Source organism: Canis aureus, chromosome 4 (genome assembly GCF_053574225.1).
Source record: "Canis aureus isolate CA01 chromosome 4, VMU_Caureus_v.1.0, whole genome shotgun sequence".
NCBI classification, from domain to species: Eukaryota; Metazoa; Chordata; class Mammalia; order Carnivora; family Canidae; genus Canis; species Canis aureus.
The window spans coordinates 45,509,233-45,533,507 of NC_135614.1; the positions used below are offsets into that span (position 1 = coordinate 45,509,233).

Consider the following 24,275-nt stretch of genomic DNA (forward strand, 5'->3'; position numbering starts at 1 on the left):
AATGGCCTGCTTGTGTTCATGCCACTAAGTGATGGAGCTGGCAGTTGTAACCAACTGGACTAACTCTAGAGTATTCTATTACAGAGGCTCTGTCAATGCAATGTTACCAAAAATATGCCCATCACTTGATCGAGAAGGAAAGGGAGTTGGGCTTCACCTGCTTTATCTCCTATACCTTGTAGTTGCAGAACAGTCCAAGGAAAATAGAAACGGGTTTGCAAATGATACAGAGCACTGGGCAAACTTCCATAATGGGTCAAATAACAAATACTTTAGGCTTTAGTGGGCCAGCTTGTCTCTGTTGCATTTACTCAGCTCCATTGCTATAGCGCAAAAGCAGCCATAGGCAATGAATGAACACGGCTGTGCTCCAATAAAACTTTATTTGCAAAAACATGTGGCTGGCCTGATTTGGTCCATGAGATGTTGTTTTCTGACCCCTGATATAGAGGACACCTTGAATTTAAAATGAAGGATAGGTTTTGAGAATGATCCATGAAATTCTACTTGGGAGTTTATTCTTTCTTACGACCAGTGCACAAATTGGCTACATATGATGTGCCCTTTAAAAGCTCTTGTATTCTTTGCCTCTGGGCCTAGCCAATCAAACTGGATTCCCTTATGTTATCTGACCAGGTCAGAACACTGTATTGAATCTTCGTTCTCAAGGCTTATCTAATCCCAGATCTATAGAAAAAGTGCTCTGTGCTCTTGTAATGAAGATGTATGAGTTCATTCCTTTTAACATAGAAATACACTCGAGATGGTGAGTGATTCTGGCAGTCTGTGGGCTCCCTTTCCTTGATGTGAAACCCAACCACCAAACCAACCACAGTAAGGTTTAATTGAAAGAGAGAATGGAGAAAAAATAAATGATAAACAACAACAAACGGAAAAGGAAGACAAAGCCCAAAGAACATACTCTCCTAACTAATTAATCAAGTGGTTTGCTTCCACTAACATATCAGAGTCTGTAGGCTGCTCTGTCTATTAGGCTCCTTCCCAAATCTGAGCAATGTAAACACTCCTAAAGACCAAGTAATGAAATCTCTATCGATGTGCCATCTTAGATGGAACTCACATACCCTTGTTTTGCTTACATTTTAATTTGCTTCTGCTGGATACTTACCCAGTAATTGCTTAATAAGATTAACCTCCCTGGCAATGTGTGGTGTATCTTGATTAAAACATTATCGGAGTGAAGGATTATCGTATACCGCAAAAAAAAATGGAGGGGGTGTTATTTAATTAACTTATTGCCAATATATCTTGATTGTCTCTTTGAAACACTGGAAAACTAGTCGATTGGAATTGATTCAGTTTATCTAAATGTATAGAATTGGGGAGCGAGGAGGAGGGAAGACCCTGAGGTCACTTTTAAAAAAAGATGTAAGTGGGTGTGAGAAAACGAAAATCTTTCTAGTTATTTTTTAAACCAAAGTTTACAACAGCTTAAGAGATCTGCGATCGTCAGTCATAAGAAGAGTACTATTTTGGTGTTCAGAAAGGAGATATTCCCAGTTTTCTTTCAAGTTTAAGCAGTTTTAAATTCTAACACTTTTTCATAATAGTCCTATTGACAAAATTCATTGGACAACAATTTGGCCACCACTGTTCTGCCTCATAACTCATTTGGAAAAGAACTAGTGATGTTACATGACTTCCACAACATTTTCAAAAGCACACCACATCTGAGGAGGGAAATTCTCGTCTTTCCAAAGACACCATGGTAAGTGTTTCTTCATTTGTTAATTTACAGATACCGTACTCTTAGTTAGGACTTGTTCTTTACAGGAATCTTCTGTCTTGCTGGTGTGGGATGCTCACGTGGGGGGTGAGTTGGAAACCAAGCTTAATCATGAATGCATAGAGTGGCTGACCTTGATTTACGGAAGTTAATGCCTATCAGTGATTCTCTTTGGTAAAAGATGCTATTTAAAAAGCATTTGTGTGTAACTTCGGAACGTAGACACATATGAAATATATCCCTGTGCCTGATGAGCAAATATGCATATTCATTTTCAAATGTATGTCCTGCCTTCTCGAAGGACTGGGTGCTGCTGACTTGTAGATTAATGTTTATGGATCAAACAAAGCAGAGGCTCCCCTAAAGCAGCGTTTCTTAAAGAGCAGCACTGTGGACCTCTTGGGCAGGATTGTTCTTGGCTATAGGGGCTGCCCTGAGTACCATGGGATGTTTAACTGCATCTCAGCCTCTCCCTGCTAAATGCCAGTTGCACCTCTTCTAACTGGGAAGACCAAAGAGGTTTTCGAACACTTGCCCAATGTCCCCTAGGAGCCAAACACACCCTGCAGAGAACCACCATCATAAAGGAAACGGGATTTGAGGATGGTGTCAAGTACTAGAGGTGAACGGACTGCACAGAGGCCAAGAAATCCAGCTCTGGGCTTTTCGGTCAGTTAAGGCAGAACATGGTCCATTAAGGCCAAACACACTCTCCATTTTTACGTCTAGTTTTAGTTACCTGATAATGGAAAGCATATAATTTCATCCTCAGATAAAACTTTTTCATGCTTACTTAAAGGTAATTTAGTGTTATGATTGGGATAGATGAGCAAAGCGATTCTTGAAGATTGGATAAAAAGACAAAAAAGTCACACTCGAAGCCATTAGGACAACTCTGAGGAGAATAATTTAAGCAACATTAGCATTTCAGGATGACTAACCTACACCTCTGAGGGAAGATGAATTCTGGAATCTTCTCTGTGGAAAATGATTGAGCCAAGGGAAATGCCAACATTTTGCCCAAAGATGCACAAGGCACAGACTTGAGTTTAAATTTGTACCTGTCTACATGTTTGATTTGGGGAAAGTTTCTAAAACATCCTGGGCCTTGGTTTCCCTGAGATGATTTCCCTCGGGTTAAAGCTGTTGGAATCAAGCAGTGCTAAGCTCGGCACAGATCAGGTGTCCAATAAACCTTACTTCCTTTCTTTCCGAAATATCTCAGAAATGTGGGGGGAAACTGCCCAGATGTGCAAGGAGGCAGAGTGGAAGAGTCTTGGAGAAGCCCTTCCATACCATCTGCCCTGTTGGTGTTTCCATCCTGAATTAAGCACAGCCCACCGCGTGCCCGGGGTGCCAGTGTGCCCAGCTGCACCACTGGCTGCTGCTTTATTCACTGCCCCACGTTCCGCCTCCCCACAGTCCTGTTTTCTCCATTCCTTTTTAGCACCTTGTTAGCACCAACTTTTTTTTTTTCCTGCAAGAATACAGTTGTTTGATTGCTTCAATAAACATTTCCATTGTCCTCTTTACTGTTCTGAGAAGAGAAGCTTTGTTCCTGAGTTTTCAAAACTCTTTTCTATTCTCTCCCAAAGCGGAACAGCTCGGAATCTCTCTCTTTCATGCCAGGCAGCACTTCCTCCCCGGGGAGGCTGCATCTCTCCTCTGGGGAGAGGGCTCTGGTCTAGTGGCATGTGCTGCCTGCTGCTCTCGGCTTTCTTGATTAGGCAGGACTTTCTCCTGCTGCTGCTGCTGCCGCTCCAGCTGCTGCTGTTGCTGCTGCTTCTGCCCAGGCCTTGGGAGGCTTTCAAGTCGCTCCAGATAGCATAGGTATGCACATCGCACTGAGCCGGCACTGTGCCAGCTCCCAGTGACTCCAGCCAAATACAGCTAACAGACAGGAACAGCAAACAGCTTTGAACAGGGGCACCCAGGAAAGGCGATGATTGTGGTCCTCCCTTTCTTTTCCTTTTTGCGTACCTTCCAAGATTCGGATTAGAAAACCTGAACCAGTTGGCGGGAGCTCTGAATTTTCCTGTGACCTCAAGAGGGCAAGCAGCAGCTGTAACCTCACCTTTGCCTCCAGATGGCATTGTTGCCACATCATCGTTTCCTGGTAAGCCGGTCCTTATCCCATTGTTAAAGGTGTGTCCATCTGCCGGCTGCAGTTGCCAATTGAGTCCGAGCAGATGCATTGCTGCAGGAGAGACAAAGTAATGAAAATATGAATAGATAATTCAGCAATGCAAATGTCAAGGGGGAGGGCCAGGTGCCTTTTCCAAGTGATTGCCTTTTAAGGAAGCTGCGGTTCAAAACCGGCTTGCCCCAGGCCGCAGGGATTAGCTAAATGTAGAAAGCAAGTAGCTCTGGGTGGTTAGGACTCCTCTCCCTGGGTTGCTGTTCAGAGCCTTGGGGGAGAGGATCCCCGTGGTGGGTAAAGAGGGAGGAGGAACCCTCGTTCAGACCTTCTGAATGGTGCTGCCAAGGAGGGGAAGATGCCCCTCTGGGATCACTGTCAGAGATACTGCTTCATCACATCCAGTCTCTCCCACACTGTGGACGCCTTGTTGTTAGATGGGTGGTCTAACAGCTTCGCCCACACTACTCAAAACATAAATTGGGTTCGAAAGGAGCCTACCCAAATGGGCCCTGTCTGGTGGTGTGACTATGGCAGTGCAGCAAGCAGCGTCTGTAGCTGTACTGGCCCACTGGACAGCTTACCTTTCTATTCCTGACTTTCCAACCATCTTTCCAATCCACCTCTCTTTCTGCCAAGTGCATACCTTTCAGCCCACTGTAGAAAAAGCTTGGGGGTGGTGGAGGAATGGGATCCTGTCCTGAAAATAGTATGACGACGCTTTCTTTTCTCTCACATCCCGCACCCACACCTGCACTTTCCCACAGGACGGAAGGAGCCAGAGCGCCAAGGCGCTGTCTCTGCGAAGGAGGCAAGCACATCTGTCCGACCCTTGCTTTACTTCCACGTGCACCACACACCTCCAAACACAAACTTCCTTCCTTCCTTCGGTCTTCCCTGTCACAGTGTGCCAGCTCCCCACTTTCCAGGTGGTTTAGCAAGCTCAATTCACCCCAGGTCCCACGCTTCTGGGTGAGTTGTTTTTACGACCTGGAATAAAAGGCAAACCCCAAACACCTGTATTCTTTCAAAGTCCCTATCTAAGAAAATGCTTCATTTGCAAATAAATAAGGAGTTCATTCCCCTGCATATTGCTCATTCAAACAATAACCACGCTCTGTCTGGCATTCCAACCGGACACAGGTTGATGCTGTTGCTACGGGTTCTGGCACTGCAGCGAGAAGGGGCTGTTGACAGGGAAAGGTTCTGAGGATGATGCGGGATGGGAGAAACAATTAACCACAGGAAACGCAATTAACAATGCTTAGGAAATTGTTCACACAGCAATTAATTCTGCATGCCTACCACCACTTAAAGTCAGGCTGCATTCTATTAAGGTTAAAAACCTATCTTCAAACAATACAGCTCAGATTGATGGCCGAAGATTAAGGTGCCAAGGCGTTCCTGTGTGTGTGTCTGCTTTTTTCTTATATACTTCCCCATCTCAGAGCCAAGTTTTTTTTTTTTTCTTTCCTATACGTTACTTTGAAGTGCAAGGCAACTCTTTGAGATGATAAATACTAATAAGAATAAGTGACATTTACTGTACACTTTCCGTCAAGGTAACACCTAATTTTCTCCTGCAGTTTATCCGTTATATGTAGGTCACTCACTTGAAGAGACCGGATTCTATTGCCTCAAATAATGACATATTTTCACTGTACAGAGGTCAGGAAATGAGAACTAATCGTGGCTGCTTCAAGATAACGATAGCTTCTGATTTGTAATTACCAGGTGAAGGGAGCCAAGGAATTAGCTATTTTAAAACGATTCCTTTTTTAATGTTGCTGTTGGGTTCTTGGGGCTTGCCTTGAGCCAGCTTGCTGCTGCTTGGGGAGGGGTAGTTCTTTCACGTAGGGTCTCCCTCTGTTTTAAGATAGATGTGGACAGGTACTGCAGCTGTAGCCAGGGTTCAGGCCTAACAAAACTTTGATTTTCGCATCTAGGGAAGGAAGCGGTGGGTCTATCAGGCAAGAATGATGACCCCCCCCTCCCGCCCTCAGTGCCCCAGCAACATGAGATCTCTTTTCAAAGCTGTTCCCCTCTTCTAATACCCTGCCTTGGCCCTCCAAGGTGAGGAACATACTGCTATGGTCAACTTGGAGAGAACAGCGAGCACACAATAATACCCTCATCTTACTGCACAGAAAGAAGGCATTCATGAAACCGCGTTCTCTCTCTACTCTCAGAGATGCTCGCCCCTTCCCTTTCTGTTTTGGGTTCCACAGCATCTCTTTATTAAAAAAAAAAAAAGTAGTCTGAAAACAAGAAGACTAGAGATGGGGTGAGAAGGGTTAGGGTCAGAGTATACAAGTAACTGCTCAGACAGCTCCCCTAAGTGAAAAGAAAAAAAAAGAAAGTGAGAGGGAGATAAGAAAAGGGGAAAAGCCAAATCTGCTGAGCCGAAGCTCTGTCGTCCCAGCAGAAGTGAGGCAACAAAAATGAAACTCAAGTTTGGGCATATTTTCTGTTGTTGAATTGAATGCTAAGTAAATAAGTGAGAATTATATCAGGGGTATAACCACCTTCTTTTGTTTTTTGGGAGGAAGGCTGAAATAGGCTTTTGTTTGTACTTTTTTTTTTTCTTGATCAGTTATTCCATCTCTCTTACTTGAGCATGAAAATGAGAACATCTTTCTGGCCTATGGGGATGGACTAAACTGTCCTTAGGATAAAGACCCAGGGGAGCAGTGAAGTAAATGAGTTTCCTGACTAATGAGAACTCTGTTTCTTATTCTGCTACTGATTTGCTCTATGGCTAGGGCTAAGGAATCCATCTTCCCATCAATCTCTCCCTTTACCTTTTGAGAAGGTTTCCCTTTACAGGTGGAATAATGGCTGCTGAGGGCTGGAGAGAGATCAAGCATCCACAACCCCTCTGAAGTTCTAGCAGAGTGTCTCAAATATAGGAGGCGCTCCATGAATGTTTATTAGAATAGATAATGACACATGGGGGCAGATATGAGGGGTCGGACAGCAGGACATTATACACTCACAAATCAAAACCACATAATACAGAAGGCTGAAGGGTGGAATACAACATGGCTGGCAGCACTAGGGATGGGTCTGCACAGAGAAGGGTGTATTAATACCTGATGCCAGTCCCCAAACCCCTCCCCTGGCCAGCACTAGAGGAGACATTCTACAGATATTACCTTCATCAAGATTCACAGTTTACATTCAAGTTGGTACTGTCCTAATCCCCATTTCCTAGATGAAGAAACTGTTGACCATGAGGTTTGATCATTGGGGGATTTCAGAATCAGAGTAAGATTACAGTGGGAAGTGGTTATCTGATTCATGTTTCAGTGATGTGGATACAAATTCTGGTTTTGCAATGAGATCTCAGCAACTCTTGTCTCTTTCTTGAAACTCATGATAATCTCACTGTCGTTGATGAATGACCATCTTCTATATTCAGCACCTGTAGTGAAGGGGCTATATTTCCACATCTTGTTGGATTCAGATGTGCTCACATGACCTGGCACACACTTTGTACGCCTTTTTGCCCTCTGCCACATGGTCAGCCAAGGTCCAGTGCTGAGTGAAGATAACATGGCTCAGAGCCGTGGCTGATCCGTGAGAGAACACAGAATGCATGAAGAAATAGACTGTTAGGCTGCTGAGAGTTTGGGGTACTTTGTTTTAACTGCATGCCTGAGACTACCTGACCGAGATGTTCACTTAGGATGGCCTCGACCTACCTATGGGGTGTATGTTCCAAGCCCCCCTGTGGATGCTAAAGCCGCAGATAGTACCACACCCTATGTACGCGATGCTATTTCCTATGCACACAGACCTATGAGAAAGTTCAATCTATAAATTAGGCAGAGTAAGAGATTACAACAATAACTGATAATAAAACAGAACCCCTATAAAACTATACTATAATAAAAGTTATGTGAATGTAGTCTCTCTCAAAGTATCTTAGTATGCTGTCTCGCCCTAGTTTTGGTGATGGTATGAGCTGATAAAATGTCTACGTGATGAGATGAATGATGTGGGCACTGTGACGTAGCATTAGGCTACTACTGACCTTCTGACCACACATCAGAAGGAGCATCCCCTGCTTCCAGACCATGATGAGCATAGATAAGGGAACCTCAGAAAGCAAAACTATAGCTAAGGACTGCTGTGTAAATAAAGTAAGACATCCCATTTTTATACAACAGGCATCTGTGCATTTCTTTGAGCTACTTATTTTTTCAGTCAGGATCCTCTCTAAGACCCAGGCAGAAGAAGTTAGGACTGCTCCATACTTAGGGTCACTACATTCACTTCTATGAACAGCAACCATAGAAATGGCTCTTTAAATATTATGTCATAATATATTTAGCTGTGATCCACTCTCACATTCAGACTTAGAAAGTCTCAAGATTTTCGGTGAACGCTGGCATCATCAACTTACATTTTCTTCAATGAGACATCTTGGATGCAGTGGGGTGGTCCCCTCACTCACTCCCCACAAATGCTCTAGTAGCTCATTCCCAAAAGGTCCTGTTCGGACCATCCTAGGGTCAGAAGTGAAATGAGTTTGGGAGGTCCTCTCCCTTATGCTTTTCACCCCCACTGACAGCCAAAATGCACAATTTATCATGATTTGGCAGGCTCTGCTCCAGAGAGACCCTCAGATGGAACAATGGGGCTCCATGGGTCAGCAAGGATGGAATGGGGAAAAGCTCCAAGTGGAAGTTTGTGTAATCCAGGTGGCAGCTGGGAAATCAGCCACTAAAAACATGATAGGCAGCCAAACACTGCAAGGATCCCTCTGGCTAATTGGAGAAAACTTTCATCAAGTGCTGAAAATGAACCAAGGCAGGATGGAAGGACCACACACCGATCCCAGATTTCAGTACAAATAATAAACAGACCCACTTGGAGTTAGGGTGGTGTTTTCTTAGTGAAGTTGTCTGTTGTCATGCCTGGGGGGCTCTGAAAGAAACACTCAGAGGGATCCAAGTGAAAATTAAGGGGGAAGGGCTGGTTGCAGGTCATAGAACTCCCAGCAACCTCAGGACAGGAGATGTTAGGCCCTGAGAAGTGGCAGCTTGGAATGGGGGTTGTCTGAAATAGTAATTAGGGTATGTGTGGGCCCTGCTGGGTGCCACTTAGAACCTTCCATGTTCATTGGCTGGCAGAGGATCAACCTGACAAGAGAGTCAATCAATATGTCAGCAGCGCTTCCCAGAGAGCTGCTCAGCCCCTGCTTGTCAAAGAGGGCAAACATGGAGGCCACGGACGCTCTGTGTTTGCAGAGCAGGCCTCCAGGAGCAGGGGGTACCTTTAAAGATCAGGCTTGTCGATACATAACCGGAGGAAGAGATTGGGCTTTCCCTTTGAAAATGGAAGCCTGGAGGCCAAGCAGAGCTTAGGAAGTGGGAGGAGGGAGCCTTGCCTGCTGGGTCCCGTGGCTCAGCATGCAGTCAGATTCACAAGGGCCTTAGAGATGATAGCAAAGCTCCTTTAGAGACCAGGTAGGCTGGGACTCCCAGCCCCTGCAGCAGCCAATTTAGACAACAGTGCCAGGACTCCCGTGGGAAGTGTAGCCAATTCCAAAAGTGCCACTGCTGAGAGGAAAGAACCACAGTGGAATAATCAGGGCTCAGATGCACAAATGCTAACCCTGAACTTGCACAGGCAATCTGCAAAGGCACTTTTGCAAGCAGTAGTGAAAATTAACACATGCAAATGAGTCTACTCAATGATGATGCTGACAATTAACATTTATTTTGGCAATGTGCCAGGTATTGGGCTAATTATGTTAATTGCGTCATTTATTCATTACTTATCATTCAGCAAATGTTTATTGAGCACCTACTGTGGGTTAGGTGTGTTCTAGGCTCCAGGAACAAAGCAAAACTCTTAACCAAAAGAGTTCCTTGCTCTCACAGAACATACATTCTAGTGGGAGATATAGAAACTACACACATACAAGTGAAATGTAGAGTATGAATAAGGTTGGGGATGCCAGGGCATGGGGGCAATTGCAAGTTTTTTTGTTTAGATGTAGACTGGTCAAGGATGGCATCTGTGATAGGTAACACTTGAGCCAAGGCCCAAAGGAAGTGAGAAAACAATTCATGCTTACATCTGGGCAAGTGTTTGAGGTTGGAGTGGGGCGGTGGGAAAGGAGAGTGCAGGGCATTGGGGAAGGTGGGTGGTGGAGAAGGTGGGTAGTGGGGACTGGGTACCCTTGGAGAGAATTTACCTTATATCTGGGTGAGATCAAATGGCACTAGAAGATTCTAAAGAGGATGAAAGCCCATTTATTTCCATTCTCGCTCAGTGACAGGTTAACAATCTACATTTTCTAGATAAGGAAACTGGAACTTAGGGAGGTTAGTGACTTGACCAAGATCACACAGCCAGTAACCAGGAATCTGGAACTTAAACCCAGACACATGTGACTGCAGAGTCAGAGCTCCCAAACCCCATACTGTCCTGACTTACTCAAGAGTCCTCACTGGCGGCCATTAGGCCTTGAATTCTCTAAGTGAACCACTACTTAGCCAAGCCTGAACAGGGCAGTGGGCTACAGAATTACTTACTAAATATTGTCAGGGCTCACTCAGCAACAGACACCTCCCTTTGTAAGCAGTCATTAGTCCTCTAATAAATCTGTCCTTGGTCAGCAACCAGCTTGCTATTTAACTTAAAGGAATCTTGAATGTCAATAGACAATAAATCTGTTTGGCAACCTCAGTTTGCAGTCAGGCAGGCTAACGATCAATATGCTTGGTGACTTTTTCCTTGGTCAGTTTGCTTATCATCCTTTGGGGATGTGGTAGTGTTCCATGCTTTTCCTCAAAGAGGAGGGGGCCGACGGCAGTGGATTAATGGTACCTTTTTTAGGATACCGCTGTCAGTGCCAAAGTTACCTTCTGCCTAAGAGATACAAACAAAACCATGTGGGATAACATCCTCGGAAATGCCTTAAGCCTTAAAGGACTTTAAAAAATTTAAATCTAAAGGAGTTAAAAAAAAAATCCCTTTCAAACCGCCTTGGTGAAGTGATTTCTCTTATCCACCCCAACCCCCCACTATTGTAATACACTGAATGGAATGAATTTTTCAAAGCGCTGCAGGTAAGTTATGCCCACAAATCCCTTTACTAGTAATGGGATTTGTGTACCTATCTCCCAAGAATGCTCTGTAAAGTTACTTGCCTGTGTCCAGCTTCCAGCTTCCAAAATGGTTGCAAAGCTCACGGCCCAGGAATGACACAGAGGAGGAAGCATGACTCATAGATATGATACCAGAATCCAGGCAGGACCACTGGAAATGAGAGGGGCCTTTGGAGAAATACACCTGCATCCACACTTCTATCTGCACTCTCTTCTCTTTCAGCCATGGTGCTCAAACAGGGATTTTGTCTCTGCCTTCCTGATTCTCATCCCTCACGAAAGCAGGGAGGCTTTCTGTCCCTCCTGCACATCTGCCATGAGGACAAGGTGACAGTTGCATGAGGCAGCTCTGAGACCAGGGAGCAGTGTGTTCTCGAGACAAGAAGAATCCACATGGAGGGACCAGTGCATTAATCTATTCTCATGACAGGCTCAGGATAGTACAGCAAGTGGGAAGTGGTACGAAATTAATCAATTCCTGTGTTTGGAGGAAACAAATGGGGCTCCTTGCAGCCTCAAGATGCATGGAACCCCCGAGCTGGTATGTCTCCTACCCCTGGAGGCCCCTCACTCCCGCCACTATGGTGGGTGCACTGCAGGTGGCGACTCCGGACACTGTGGGCGTGTGGTGGCTGGTGTGCTCTGGTGACCTCTTACAAGGCCCTTTGCTCTCAGCATCCCCAGGCAGATCAATACGTCAGACAGGCACACATGCTCGCAGCCACTGTCTTTTCCTTGTGCAGTGTCTCCAGGAATGTACCCTGGAGGACTGGTGACGCTGGCCAGGCGTCCCATTGTCCACTGAGCCAGCTTATCCTTGGCCAGATAAACACACGCCTGGAGCCATTCGCCACACAGGCTATCATTTCCCACCCAGACTACCCCTTTCCTGCTGCTATTTTTCCCAGGAAAGAAATAAAATAAAAGCCTTTCTTTCTCTAAGAAAGGACCCATGTGATCAACATACCTTTAGAGAATGATAATATCGGTAGGTTTTATTCAGCAAATAAATCATAGTCTTGGATTTTAAGAGCTTTTGTGATAGCAAAACACATCCCCACAATCCCCACACATACACCTAAACGCATCTTTCTTCTTCCTCCGAAGCTTGTCATTCAGTGCTGAAAACCCAAACAAAAATATTGTTTGTCTTTCTTTAAAGAACAGCAACTGGCAGCCCTGTTAAAGAGGGGGCTGGTCCACAAGACTACTTACTACAAAGGAAAGGCAATGCAGGCTGCACGCGGCATGTGGCCACCGGAATCATAGGAAACAGACATTATGAATGTTTTAGAGGATAAGATGTCATATCGATTGGTAGATGTGCAATGTGTGCTGGAACAAAGAGGGGAAACTCTCCTGTGAAAAATAGGCTTCGCAAGAGGCAGTGGGGAGGGGGGTCAGGGAGGTGGCAATTAGGGCCCTGGCCATACTCCTAGGGCATGTTTCTTCCCTCGGCTGCAGCAAAGGAGGAAAGAAGCATCTGGATTCATTTCCCTTTTTGAGTCGCAGATATGATACCAGAATCCAGGCAGGACCACAGCCCCCATCAAACTGTTTCCAGGGAGCCCTCTGAAACTGGCAGCAAGGCCAGGAGTGTCTTAGGAACAGGGGAAAGGAGGAACCATCTCCCTGTCTTGCGTCTTTGAGATGATAGACTCATTCCCAGCAGGGTTCAAATCCCCACGCTACTACTACTCATAAGGGGATGATCTTGTGCAAACTAATTGACCTCTATCAGTTTTAACTTTCTGTAGCTAGAATAAAAAGCTAGCATTTTTGGAAGGTACCGACTCAGTGTCTAACCTTGTGTTAAGAACTTTACATGCATTATCATATTTGCCCTATACGATAAGCCCAGAGTGGGTACTATTATTATTCCCATTTTAGAGGTGAGACACTGGAGGTGGTATGGGAAATTTGCCCATACAGATAAGGCTGGCAGGGGGCGCTGGTTATAGAACCAAATGTGCACTTTCAGCCACCATAGTTATGTCACTGTGGGAAGAGGGGTGATCAAACCGAAATCATGGGGTGCAGCAGTATAAAGGAGGCAAGAACCTGGCACTATCAAACACAGAGGAGGCACTCAAGAAATGCGTCTCCCTTTCTGCTGGGTTTTGGATCATTTTGTCATTACAATGATAGCCATCATGACTAATGTTTCACTGAACCCTTAGTGTGTGCCAGGCACCCATTTTGCAGATGAAGACACCGAGGCTCAGATTGCTGGAGGAACATACAGCTGGTAAGTGGCGGAGATGTGACTTAACCTGACGCCTAAGATGTGAACACTGCACCATTCCAGCTCAGAGCAAGACAAATGTCAGCCCAACTCGAAGCACCAGTAAAGACAGAGGATGTATATTTACCTAAATATTCTTCCCCCATTTGTCTGAATCACCTTGCAGAGAAACCTTTTTTGGCTTCTTTTTCTGCATCACATCAGAATTGGCAGAGCCACAGTCCTAATGGGCTCAAAGGTCATCTGGTCTGGACCTTGTACAGATGGTGACCTTGAGCCTCACTTAGGTGAAATGACTTGCCCAGGGTCATGACAACCAATGACTGGCTAAGCCAGGATTTGAACCTTGTTCTCCCATCTGGTGCTTTCTCTACTGTCCTCTTCCATCTCCTTAAAGATGGAGAGGTCTGAGGCCTTTGTGCAATGCAATACCTTGTGAGAGAAAATGAGAGGACTGCAGCCAAGCCTCCTTCTCTCCCCTTTTTAAGGTTTTTATTACTCTTATTTGCTAGGCAAGGGATGAGCAAAAATAACCTGTTTATAAACTAGTCAACAAAAGGGGTATCATGATCCTTCCTGATCCTGACTTCATTACATTGGGTTTCTATGACAAATTACTTCTACTGCAAAAGCTCATTCACAACAAGAATCTAAAATCACCATTTTTCTAATTCCACCTGGTCCAAGGACGCCATGGTCAATGTAGACACGGCTCCCTCCAGCACGTGCCTTAGCAATATTTCAGGAGTGAGAAATGAGTTAAAGAAATAAGGATGCTGAGCAAATCCTGTATGTAATTCTCATGTCAATTTGGTCATTTGTTCAGCAAAGCCAAATTAGGCACACGGGGAGGCTGCCAGTGTTCCTTTCAATTTTTAATTTTTGACATGGTTCTTTCAAGGATTTTTTTTAACTCAGAAATAAGAAATCTTGTATTAGCAAATTGGGCTTGATCTTTCTCTTAACTGGTTTTTAGTCAAGTAGATTTTACATGCCTAACCTGAAACATTTTAGACTTGACTCTAATGGAAAGAAACATTGCATTAAAAAATTAGTTCTGGGATGCCTGAGTGGCTCAGAGGATGAGTGTCTGCCTTCGGCTCAGGGCGTGATCCTGGAGTCCCAGGATTGAGTCCCACGTCGGGGTCCCTGCATGGAGCCTGCTTCTCTCTCTGCCTATGTCTCTGCCTCTCTCTCTCTCTCTCTCTCTCTCTCTCTGTCTCTCATGAATAAATAAATAAAATCTTTAAAAAAATTAGTTCTGTCTCTCAGAGCCTGATGACATAGTGGGAAATAAAAATCCCAGGAATACAATAGTCCTGGTCCTCTGATATATTTAAACATCAACATGGTCAACTTCTTACTGAGAAAAAGCTTATCTGGAAGAAAAACAAAAAGGATAGTTTCTTTTCGGAATACAAGCCACCTGTACCCATAAAAAAAGAGCCACATTTTCATCTGCAATTAGATAAATGACACAATTAGACTTATTTTGAGTTTGTGACAATTTACTTAATAGAGCTAATTTCAGAGGTTTTATGTGACACTCAAGTCCCACACATTTCTTTCCTGCTAAAGGTACACATTTCTCTCAACAGGTAGCAGCATTGTAAGTGCTGTGGCACTTTTGGCTTATACAAAGCACTGTGATGACAGCAGAAAGGCAGAAAGACATTCCATATTGTTCATTATTAACCTCCCTCCTCTCTTTGGCTTGTCTCCCCTCAACCCCCCAGTCTCTGGAAGATCCCAATCCAGGTATAACCCAATTCATCTACAGGTGGGGGCTGGTGTCTCCTCTGCTACCAGCCACAGAGAGAGATTGTTCCAGACTAGCAGGTTTGGAGCTCAAGAAGCTTGAACACATTTGTGAAGTTCTCCCACCTGTTTTTATTACTCAGCTCTTTTAGGCTTGAGTTTCTAAGTGCATCCCCTCTCAGCATTATCTGATTCCAGCTAATCTTTAATACAGGACACTAATAAGGTAGGTATTTTATTATCCCTGTTTTATAGATAAAGCCACTGAGGCTTATTTGTAGATAGATATATGACATGCCCGAGGTCAAGAGGTGCCGGTAGTTGCTATTTTAAAAATTTTGTTAAATCTGGCAACTCTATCAAGTTCCCATAGTTAGGGCTAATTCTCCGCAATACCACTGTCCTTCTGTAGCCTCAGGAATAGCCTCCTAACCAGTGTCCGCAGATTCTCTGGGCTTTGCTCTAGAAGTGTCAGAAAGAATCGTTCAAGGGAACAAAAGTTGGGTCTTACCTCTGCACTTCTCTAGTTCTCTACTCAGAATATCATTTGCATTCTGTCTCTGGTTCAACAGAAATAGAATACAAGCCACATATGTCATTTAAAATTTTCTAGTAACCATATTAATAAGTAAAAACAAATGTAATAGTATGTTTCCTAACCCAAAATATTATCAGTTCAATATGCATCCAACCTGACAATCATTAAAATTAGGTATTTTCCATTTTTTTTCAGTCTCCTAAATTCAGTTTGTGTTTTACTTAGGGCATAACCCAACACTGATGCTAAATCTTCAATGATTAAGATGAAATGTGTTCCTTTCAAAACAATAAAAGTGTGTTAAACAGAAAAATATTTTCTATTCCTTCAGTTTTAATATTTAAATTAATTACAGTGAAATAAAATGAAAAGTTCACTTCTCCCGTTCCTCTGAGCAAGTTTCAAATGCTCAGTAGCCATATGTGGCCACTGGACAGAGTAGTTGCAGACTACTGTGGCTTAGTAGGATTCTCCTAGGCTCATCTCCTCCCCCATGCTCCCAGGATATTTTGTACCCACACTTCTCACAACATTTATAGCTTTTTACATTTGTGGCTTTAGATGGTAATGACTTATTTACTAATCAACCTACTTCTCCGTGCACCAAACCTTAACGGGTGGGAGTGAATCTCCATCCTCCAACCATTCTTCAAAGAGAACCTTTGAAGTAGGAACTATTATTCCCATTTTCCAGATTATGAAACTGGGGCTTAGACAGATAACTTAGCCTCTCACACAGCTGCTAAGTGTCAGAGCCAGGCATGTGCAGATGAATCTGAATCCCTGTCAGTGATTCTCTAATCTCAGTCTGCAAAGACCATGTTCATGATTTTTACTAAATCTGAGCTCCACGCATACAATTACTTCCTTACCACATTTAAAAACCAATCCCCCTTTTAAAAAATCTAATCCATTTAGCCTCATCTCAAAATAGTATCTGTGAAATAGAACATTTGATGTGTTAGTTATAAGGCTTTGTGATACATTAAAGTAAGCATAACTATTGAAACAAAGCCATTTGCCCACAATCACACAAGGCCGTATTCTGTGTGTGCTGCTAATGGTATACCTACTGTACTTAGGGAAATGTGAATTTATAACATTTGTCTTTCTGTCCCCACAGACCAAGCATTATTTGTGTTTTTTGTCCTCTACGGTGGTCTAACAATGGAGTAGCTGTAGAGGAACGGGCTGGAAGGAAGTTTCCCCATGCCTGTCTTGTATTTCTAGCTCTATAAAAGCAAAACACAAGACCTAACCTCCCACCTTTTCCACCTGTGAGTTTTTCTTCACTTCTTCAGGGCCAGAGGACAAACACAGCTTCAGGGAGACTGCATCCATGGGGTCAGTCCTTCCTGCTGAGAGCTCTCCTGTCTTATGCTGGGTGATGCCAAGAGAGTCTGGAATCTGTTACAATCCAAGGGCCCCATCCTCCCCACCTGCCTTCTACCCAGTCCTGTGGGGAATGGGTCTCCGTAGCCCACACCACCACAGAGGTGTTCTTGGACATCACAGTCTCTACTTCATTCATAAATTCACCAGAAGTCATTGAGCACCTACTATATCCCAGTACTGCAAAACCTCAATGCAATTTTCAGTAAGAGGAACAGCCAACACTAATACGATGTTTACTATAATGCTTGACACTGTTCTGAAAACTTTAAAGATGCGGACATGAAATTGTCATTTTTGGTAGATCAAATATGGTAGAGTAGCAGTAACTTTACATAGTCTAATTTAAATATAGTAATCACTTAATACAACAGGTCTAGAGACAAATAGTTGTATTATACCCATTTATAGCTGAAGAAAACCATGGGAGAAAGATTGAGTAACTTGCTCAAGCTCATTCTGTCAATAGTGATAGAGCTGGGCTTTGAAATGAGGAGTCTGGCTCAGAACTCTTAACTGCAATGCTTTCTGCCTCTCACAGAACTAGTGTTGAAAAAAAAGAATGCTATCTTGAACCTGAGGGCTGGACTCTACACTGCAGCACATTGGCTAAAGCATACATTCATGGAAACAACAGAGTATGCTGGTTAGACTCGCTTTCGGAGACAGGGAGACCTCGCTTCAAATCCAGGTCTTGGCCCCAGCCGTTAGTCTCTGGGTAAATGTGCTTTTTGTTTTTTGATCTTTTAAACCCTTGGTTCTGATCTGCAAAATGGGAATGTTAAAACTCCCTACCGCACAGAGGCGTTGTCCCACTAAATGAAGGAAAACAGGCAAAGCACTTAGCTGGACACAGAGTTAACAGCTTGACCAGCAACAGTGGTTCTGTGTACTGGTCAGAAATAACATTGTCCATCTGGAGACAAATATCTTTCAGATTCCAACTGGCTAGGTTACGAGCAAATAGTCCATTCCTAATTTGGAGATAGCCTGCCTTCTGAATTAAAACTACAGAATCCTATGTAACAAAACAGGAATCATGTCTCCAGGCTCACTTTACAGAAGAGGTTACAGAGACTTACAGGGGTTAAATACCTTGGCAGGGAGGCCATGCATCATTTTTGAGAAGCACAGATCCCTGATCTCATTCGATTCCACCTTGCTGCACTGACTTGAAGCTGTCCTTTTGGAGTGATGCTTTAAAGAGGAGCCTCAAACCTGCTGACCTGAATCACATATTTTGTGCACGTGTGATATCACTGACAACACAAAGCAGCAGTTGGGAGGTGCAGTTGGAATGGGAACAGAAATTCTTACTGATTTCCACCAACCTTCTCCAAAGCAACTACAAATATATGGTCTAAGTAAAAACTGTGTGTTTCCCATGCCAATGTAGCTTCCAGAAAAGCCCCCAAACCTCCCTTTCTCTGCTGAGACTACCACCTTGAATCCTCTCTTTTGTTAACATTCTAGAGAGCCACTGCATAAAAACATATTAAATGGCAATATTTTCTGCATTTTACCTGGTATCTGCAAATTCAGAGTGCTCACGTTATGAGCCTTGAAGCTGTAACAGGACAAAGGCTTGTGGCACGTGGGAGAGCTCTGTTAATAAGTATTTCCTAATTTATTCTGTGCCTAGGGCTGAGCTAGGCTCTGGGCTTGCAAAAATGATGAAGATACTGCTGCCCTCAAAAAGCTCACAGTCCGGGCCAATGATTTCAGGCTGTGGTTCCCAGAGAGGGCAGCATCAGCATCCCCTGAGAACTTGTTAGTCATGCACATTATTGGGCCCCATTCCAGACCTGCAAATCAGAAACTACAGCAGGGGTGGGGCCCAGGTATCTGTGGATCAGTAGCTCTGTAGGTGATTCTGCTGATGCTCGCTCAGGTCTGAGCAACATGGGTCTAGGGTGAAGCAAGGCTGACAGCAATTAGGGAAAGGGAACACGAAAGGAAGGAACAAGCTCCCCTCATCTATTGCCATGAAGGTGGAGGTGAGAGAGCCCAAACCCTCCCTCCCAGTGTACGGGGTCTCTGCCCACACAGGTAGGATGTCAGAGACAGTATGAAGATGTAATATTGAAAAAGAGACATCCAGGCCAGTGTGGAAAGATGGAAAAAATGCCAGACCCAGACTTGGGCCAAAGAAAAATGGTAAACCTGGTAAAATTTCTTCTCAGCTTGTCTAGTCTCCTTCCAGAACCTGCTCTGTGTCTGTTCTGCCTGTCTGAGATGACCAGTTGTCAGAGAGACTCACTGCCACCTCCAAACTGAGCAGTGCCATTTGTATGAAAGCTTTCCCATCACATTGGAAGTTTCCTGGACTCCCATCCAATTGTCTCAGAGCTGTGCTTTCCAAACTATCAGCCACTTCAATAAAACTTAAAACAAATCTGTTGGAACTTAATATATGAATTCACCCATAGTCCTCCCTACAACAACTGCACATTTTCTACCATTAATGGATTGCAATTATAGACGAGACTAATGATTTAAGCCAAACATATAAACTCTAAGGGTGGAAATTTTAGGCATGATGCCAATTAGGGCAGGGGAGATATTTTTAGAGATGGTATTTTGGACAGCAGGTCTGAGATGGCAAGAAGGGCAGGCTCCTCCCTCCACTCACTCGCCAGTCAGCCCTGGCCGTGGAGGTGCTGACGAGTGGCAGATGGACCTTGGGGGATCGCTGCTCTGTTTGGCAGAATGACTGCATCTCCCTCCCTGCTATCAGGCACAGAGCTGCCCCAAACCAGATGATCCGCTGGGATAGCTGTGGTGAGGGCATCTTACTGTAAATGCCTGTCTGTAAGCATTCCCAGGACAAAGTCCTTTTTTCTATAGTCCATGAGGCTGAACTCAGGAGTCTGAGCTATGTATTAGCTTAGGACCATTAGAGATTAGTTTGACTTGGCTTAAGCAGAGAAGGAAAATTACTGGAAGGCTGTTAATATACCTCATGGAAGTAAAGGAACATCTGGTCAGTCAAGCCTTGTCTTTATTCTTTGTCCATGGTCTTTCTCCATGAAGTGGGGACAGTGACCATAAGGAATGCCATAATTGGGCACCTGGGTGGCTCAGTGGTTGAGCGTCTGCCTTTGACTCAGGTCATGATCCCGGACACCTGGGATTGGGTCCCGCATTGGGCTTCCTGTGGGGAGCCTACTTCTCCCTCTGCCTGTGTCTCTGCCTCTCTCTCTGTGTCTCTCATGAATAAATAAAATCTCAAAAAAAAAAAAAAAAAGAATGCCAGATCCATCCTCATTCATTTTTTCAAGATCTCTTATAGGCATCTTAGGCAAGGACTCTGGTGTCTCAGCTGGGGGTCACCAGCCTTCCTTAGGCCAGTTGCTGTGGCCAGAAAGGTAAGATAACACTATGGACTCTACCTGAGTGCAAGGTCTGACTTGAAAAAGACATGAAGCATGTTGAGTATAGACCTGGCTGCGAAGCAAAGTTGCCAGAATTAGCAAATAAAAATACAAGATGCCAGTTAAACTTGAATTTCCCATGCAATATTTGGGAGGCACTTAAACTAAAAGCATTATTTGTTATTTGTGTGAAACTCAAATTCAACTGGGCATCCTATATTGAATCTGCCAACCCTGTCACCAAGGGAACCGAGGTGAATCATTCAAGTTCCCCATGTTGTGTCGTCTACCACATGGTAGATGTTTAAACAAACATGGTTTTTGTTTAAAAGCTTGAAGAGGTACAGAGTTCTTCCTAGAGGAAAAAACTGTTCATGCCCAAAGATGCCCCTGAGCCCCTTCTTCACCATGTGTCAGGATAGCTCTCTGCCCAGATGAGAATCTGTATTAGGCATCTAAATTTTCCGCAAAGTGTCAAAACTGCCTAGCTGGTGTGTAAAGTACATGGGTTCCTCTTTTTGTCAACCATAATGATAGTTGGGTGGGCTTTAAGGAATTTATCAGAAAAGTCAACCAGGATCAAACTGTGATTCCACACTTTCCAAAGCTCCAAGAGACATCTGATATTGAGAAAGTTGGCGTGAGGCTCACTAGCTGGTTGGTGCCCATTTCTTAGGCTGGGTATTGGTTTCTTTGGCAGGCTCACTACAACCAGTTTGTAAGGCCTGCTCCTCTCTACTCTTGGCTAAATATTTGGAACCTAAAGATCTCTGCAAGCTCCATTTTTGCCAGTGGTGTTGATTCCTATAAATATTTACTAAACTTGCTCTGCAGTCAAGGTGCAGCCATTTTTTCTCTTCCTTCTGGAAGGAAGTTTATTACACAAAGTAATAGGTGATGTCTTCTTACTACCACATAAATCTGCTATAGTACCTGGGTGTTGAACTTCTTAGACAGCAAGAACAAACAGTTGTTACGGAAACATTCCACACAGAGGAAAACAGTAAAATGAGAAACAAAAACAAAACAACAAACAAAACTTATATAGAGATTTATTCTCTGCTAGAATATTTAACACAAGATAGAGCTGCCCAAAGCTGGAGTTTTATTATATTTCCTAAAGTAGGAAAACCAAACAGTTCAATTTTATTTTTCTTTAGACAACACTTTCTTATTCTGGTGATCAGGAGTGAATTTTTCAGCACCGAGTATCCAAGAAAGAACCCTGAGCTATGGGATATATAGCTGACCAAGCTCAGATTTAGGACATACAAAGATAGTGCAGGGGTAAGGTCAGTTCTAGGCAAGATGTAGAGCTAAGCATCTTTTCCTTTGTGTTCTACAAACTGTTAACAGAAGTGATAGTGCCTGAAAAACTTTGGGTAAATGATATGACAGCTTTAGTGAAGTAAAAAGCTAGTCTAGTGGCCTCTCAGCAGCATGTTTGGATTTAAGGAGAAGACTATATTTCTTTTTTCTGGGAAAGCCCCATGCACTTAGGATAAACTCCTTAATGAAGTGCCAATGATCTCAGAGTTGACCTTCGATGTCCTTTCCACACAGCCTGTGCTTCATACCATGATCAGGAGCCAACGCTCATCGTGTGAGGGTGACTGGCTCTGTATAGTCTTTCTGGGAAATGTGCTTCAGGGTCATCTCATGTGTGTGTGTGTGCATGTGTGTGCGCGTGCCTGTAGTTAATTTCCCGGCAGGTGTACATGTGACTACTTTGTCCATGGGAGGGATTATTTTAATGAGTGGCTTTAGCTAATTAGTTTATTTTTGCTGAGATAGTACCAATCCATACTCTTAATTTGATATCCTTAATTCATATAGAAACTGTAATCCCGATTGACCCTTGAATGGGTGCTAAGTGGTTCTATTTGGGTGTACTGCTGTATATTCCGGAAGGGTAATAATTATGTCTGGTTCACTACTGTACACCCAGAACGTAGCATAGTAAAAAGCCTTATTTAGTTCCTTCCTTTGCCAAACACTAGTCCAAGGACTATTTAAGAACTGTCTCATTGGGACGCCTGGGTGGCTCAGCGGTTTGAGTGATTACCTTAGGCTCGGGGCATGATCCCAGGATCCGGGATCCAGTCCCACATTGGGATCCTTGCAGGAAGCCTGCTTCTCCCTCTGCCTGTGTCTCTGTCTCTCTCTCTCTGTATCTCTCATGAATAAATAAATAAAATCTTAAAAAAAAGAGAACTATCTCATTTAATGTTTACAAATCCCCTATAAGACAAGAACTAATATTGTGCTCATTTTATAAGGAGGAAATCGAGTCTTGGGGAGGCTAAGTATCCTGCCTTTACTCATGGAGCTAGTAAGCAGAAAAACTGGAATTTGATCTTAAGCAGTCTGGATTCTGGAGCCTGTGCTCTTATTTTGCAGGAGAAAATGATTGTTTTAAAAATAATGAATATGGGGATAACTAGTAAGTAAGATTAAAGGGCTCCGTGATAAAACCGTGGTTTTTCCTCTTAGTTGTCAGGCCCAGAATTCACATAAAATTCTCTAAAAGTACTGTCCATTTCTGCATTTCTCCTTCTGACTCAAGTCTCTGACCTTCCATATCTGCTGCTGCTCACTCTGACTTCACCCTCCAGAATGTGTGTTACTCTTACAGTTCTATTCCATGAAGTCCCCGTTACAGGATTGCTGGTTGCTCATCCCTATGTCAGTGGATAAATGTTTAGGGGGGACACCTCTTCTGACTGCTATTTGCATTTCCAGAGAGGTCATTAACATTCAAAGGAACTGAAGGTCAAACCTCCTGAGCAAAGGACAAGCTTCTTGTTACTGTGGCTACCCCTCATAGATCCAGAGGAGGCCCACCTGATTTCACACCTTGAGAAGAGCAAAGAAATACAAAAGATCCAACTGCAGTCATTCTCCAGATAACTAAACAGACCACTCTGATTAAGAAGTTGGTTTTTCTTCCCCTCGCTTTACTAATCCACTCTCCTTCACAGCCTGGGGAGAGAAGTATCAAGTCCTCTGAGCTGAGATGGAAGCTGTCTCACACAAAGAGATCAAATCCCAACCTCAAGACTCACTGGCTAATTAAGCCTTCATTGCTGGATAATGCTCCTCATTGTGGCAGTTATTTTAGTTTAAACAATTCTGGGTGGTCTCTTCATGTTCAAAAAACTTGTCTCCATCTCTTCATGTGTGATTTATACAAATAAGTCTTGAATGGTGGAATTTCTGCCAACCCACAGGACACGTGCTTCCCTAACTCTATACCAAAAAGACAGCCTACTTGACCCATAAATTTGCTCTCTGTAACTCATACCTAGTCAAAGACAAGAGAACATGGAAGAAAAATCTACCCATATTCTACTGTGCTCCCCAATCAATCCACGTAGACCCAATACTCAAGGCTTTTATTTTCCACATAGATTTCAATTTTCAAATCCCGTCAGAGATATCCAGCATTCCCACTATCACATCATTTGTTAATGTCCACCGCCCATGGGGAATAATTATTCAACACTAAAACACACAGAAAAAACAAAAACCAAAAAAAAGCAAAAAAAAAAAAAAAAAAAAAAAGATAAAGGAGGATTTTACTTTCCAAACCAATTTCCAGGAATTGCTACTGAAGACAAATGTCAAACACTTTTCCACTTTAACCATTTTCAAAACTTTTAATGAATCTTCTCTTTTAAACAAATAATGCCATTAGCATGGATGCTATGCAAATGAAATGCAGGGCCTGCATTTGTTTGGCTTCCTTGAAATTGTTTCAGAAACCTGATCACATCAAATATTTTTCAGTTTATGCAAAACAGAACCTCTCAATACATTTTTTTTGAAGAGTATGTAGTTTTTCATTTGCATGTTGGTCCCAAGTGGTAAATTTACACTTTGAATATAGGATTAACAAATTTCCATGTCTGAACCGCATTTTGAAACTTAATCATAAAGAAGTTACTTTCATATGCCGTG

The 24,275-nt window shown here is 43.5% G+C and overlaps 1 protein-coding gene across 9 annotated transcripts in view; it reads right to left on the bottom strand.

Moving 5' to 3' along the window:
- TENM2 (teneurin transmembrane protein 2) overlaps positions 1 to 24,275 on the bottom strand; it is a 1,508,878-nt gene that overhangs the window by 214,287 nt on the left and 1,270,316 nt on the right. For all 9 annotated transcript variants that reach the window (XM_077895600.1, XM_077895599.1, XM_077895598.1 and 6 more), the window contains one exon: positions 3,822 to 3,944. In XM_077895600.1, the coding sequence (XP_077751726.1) occupies positions 3,822 to 3,944 (123 nt within the window). The remainder of the gene's footprint in view (positions 1 to 3,821; positions 3,945 to 24,275) is intronic.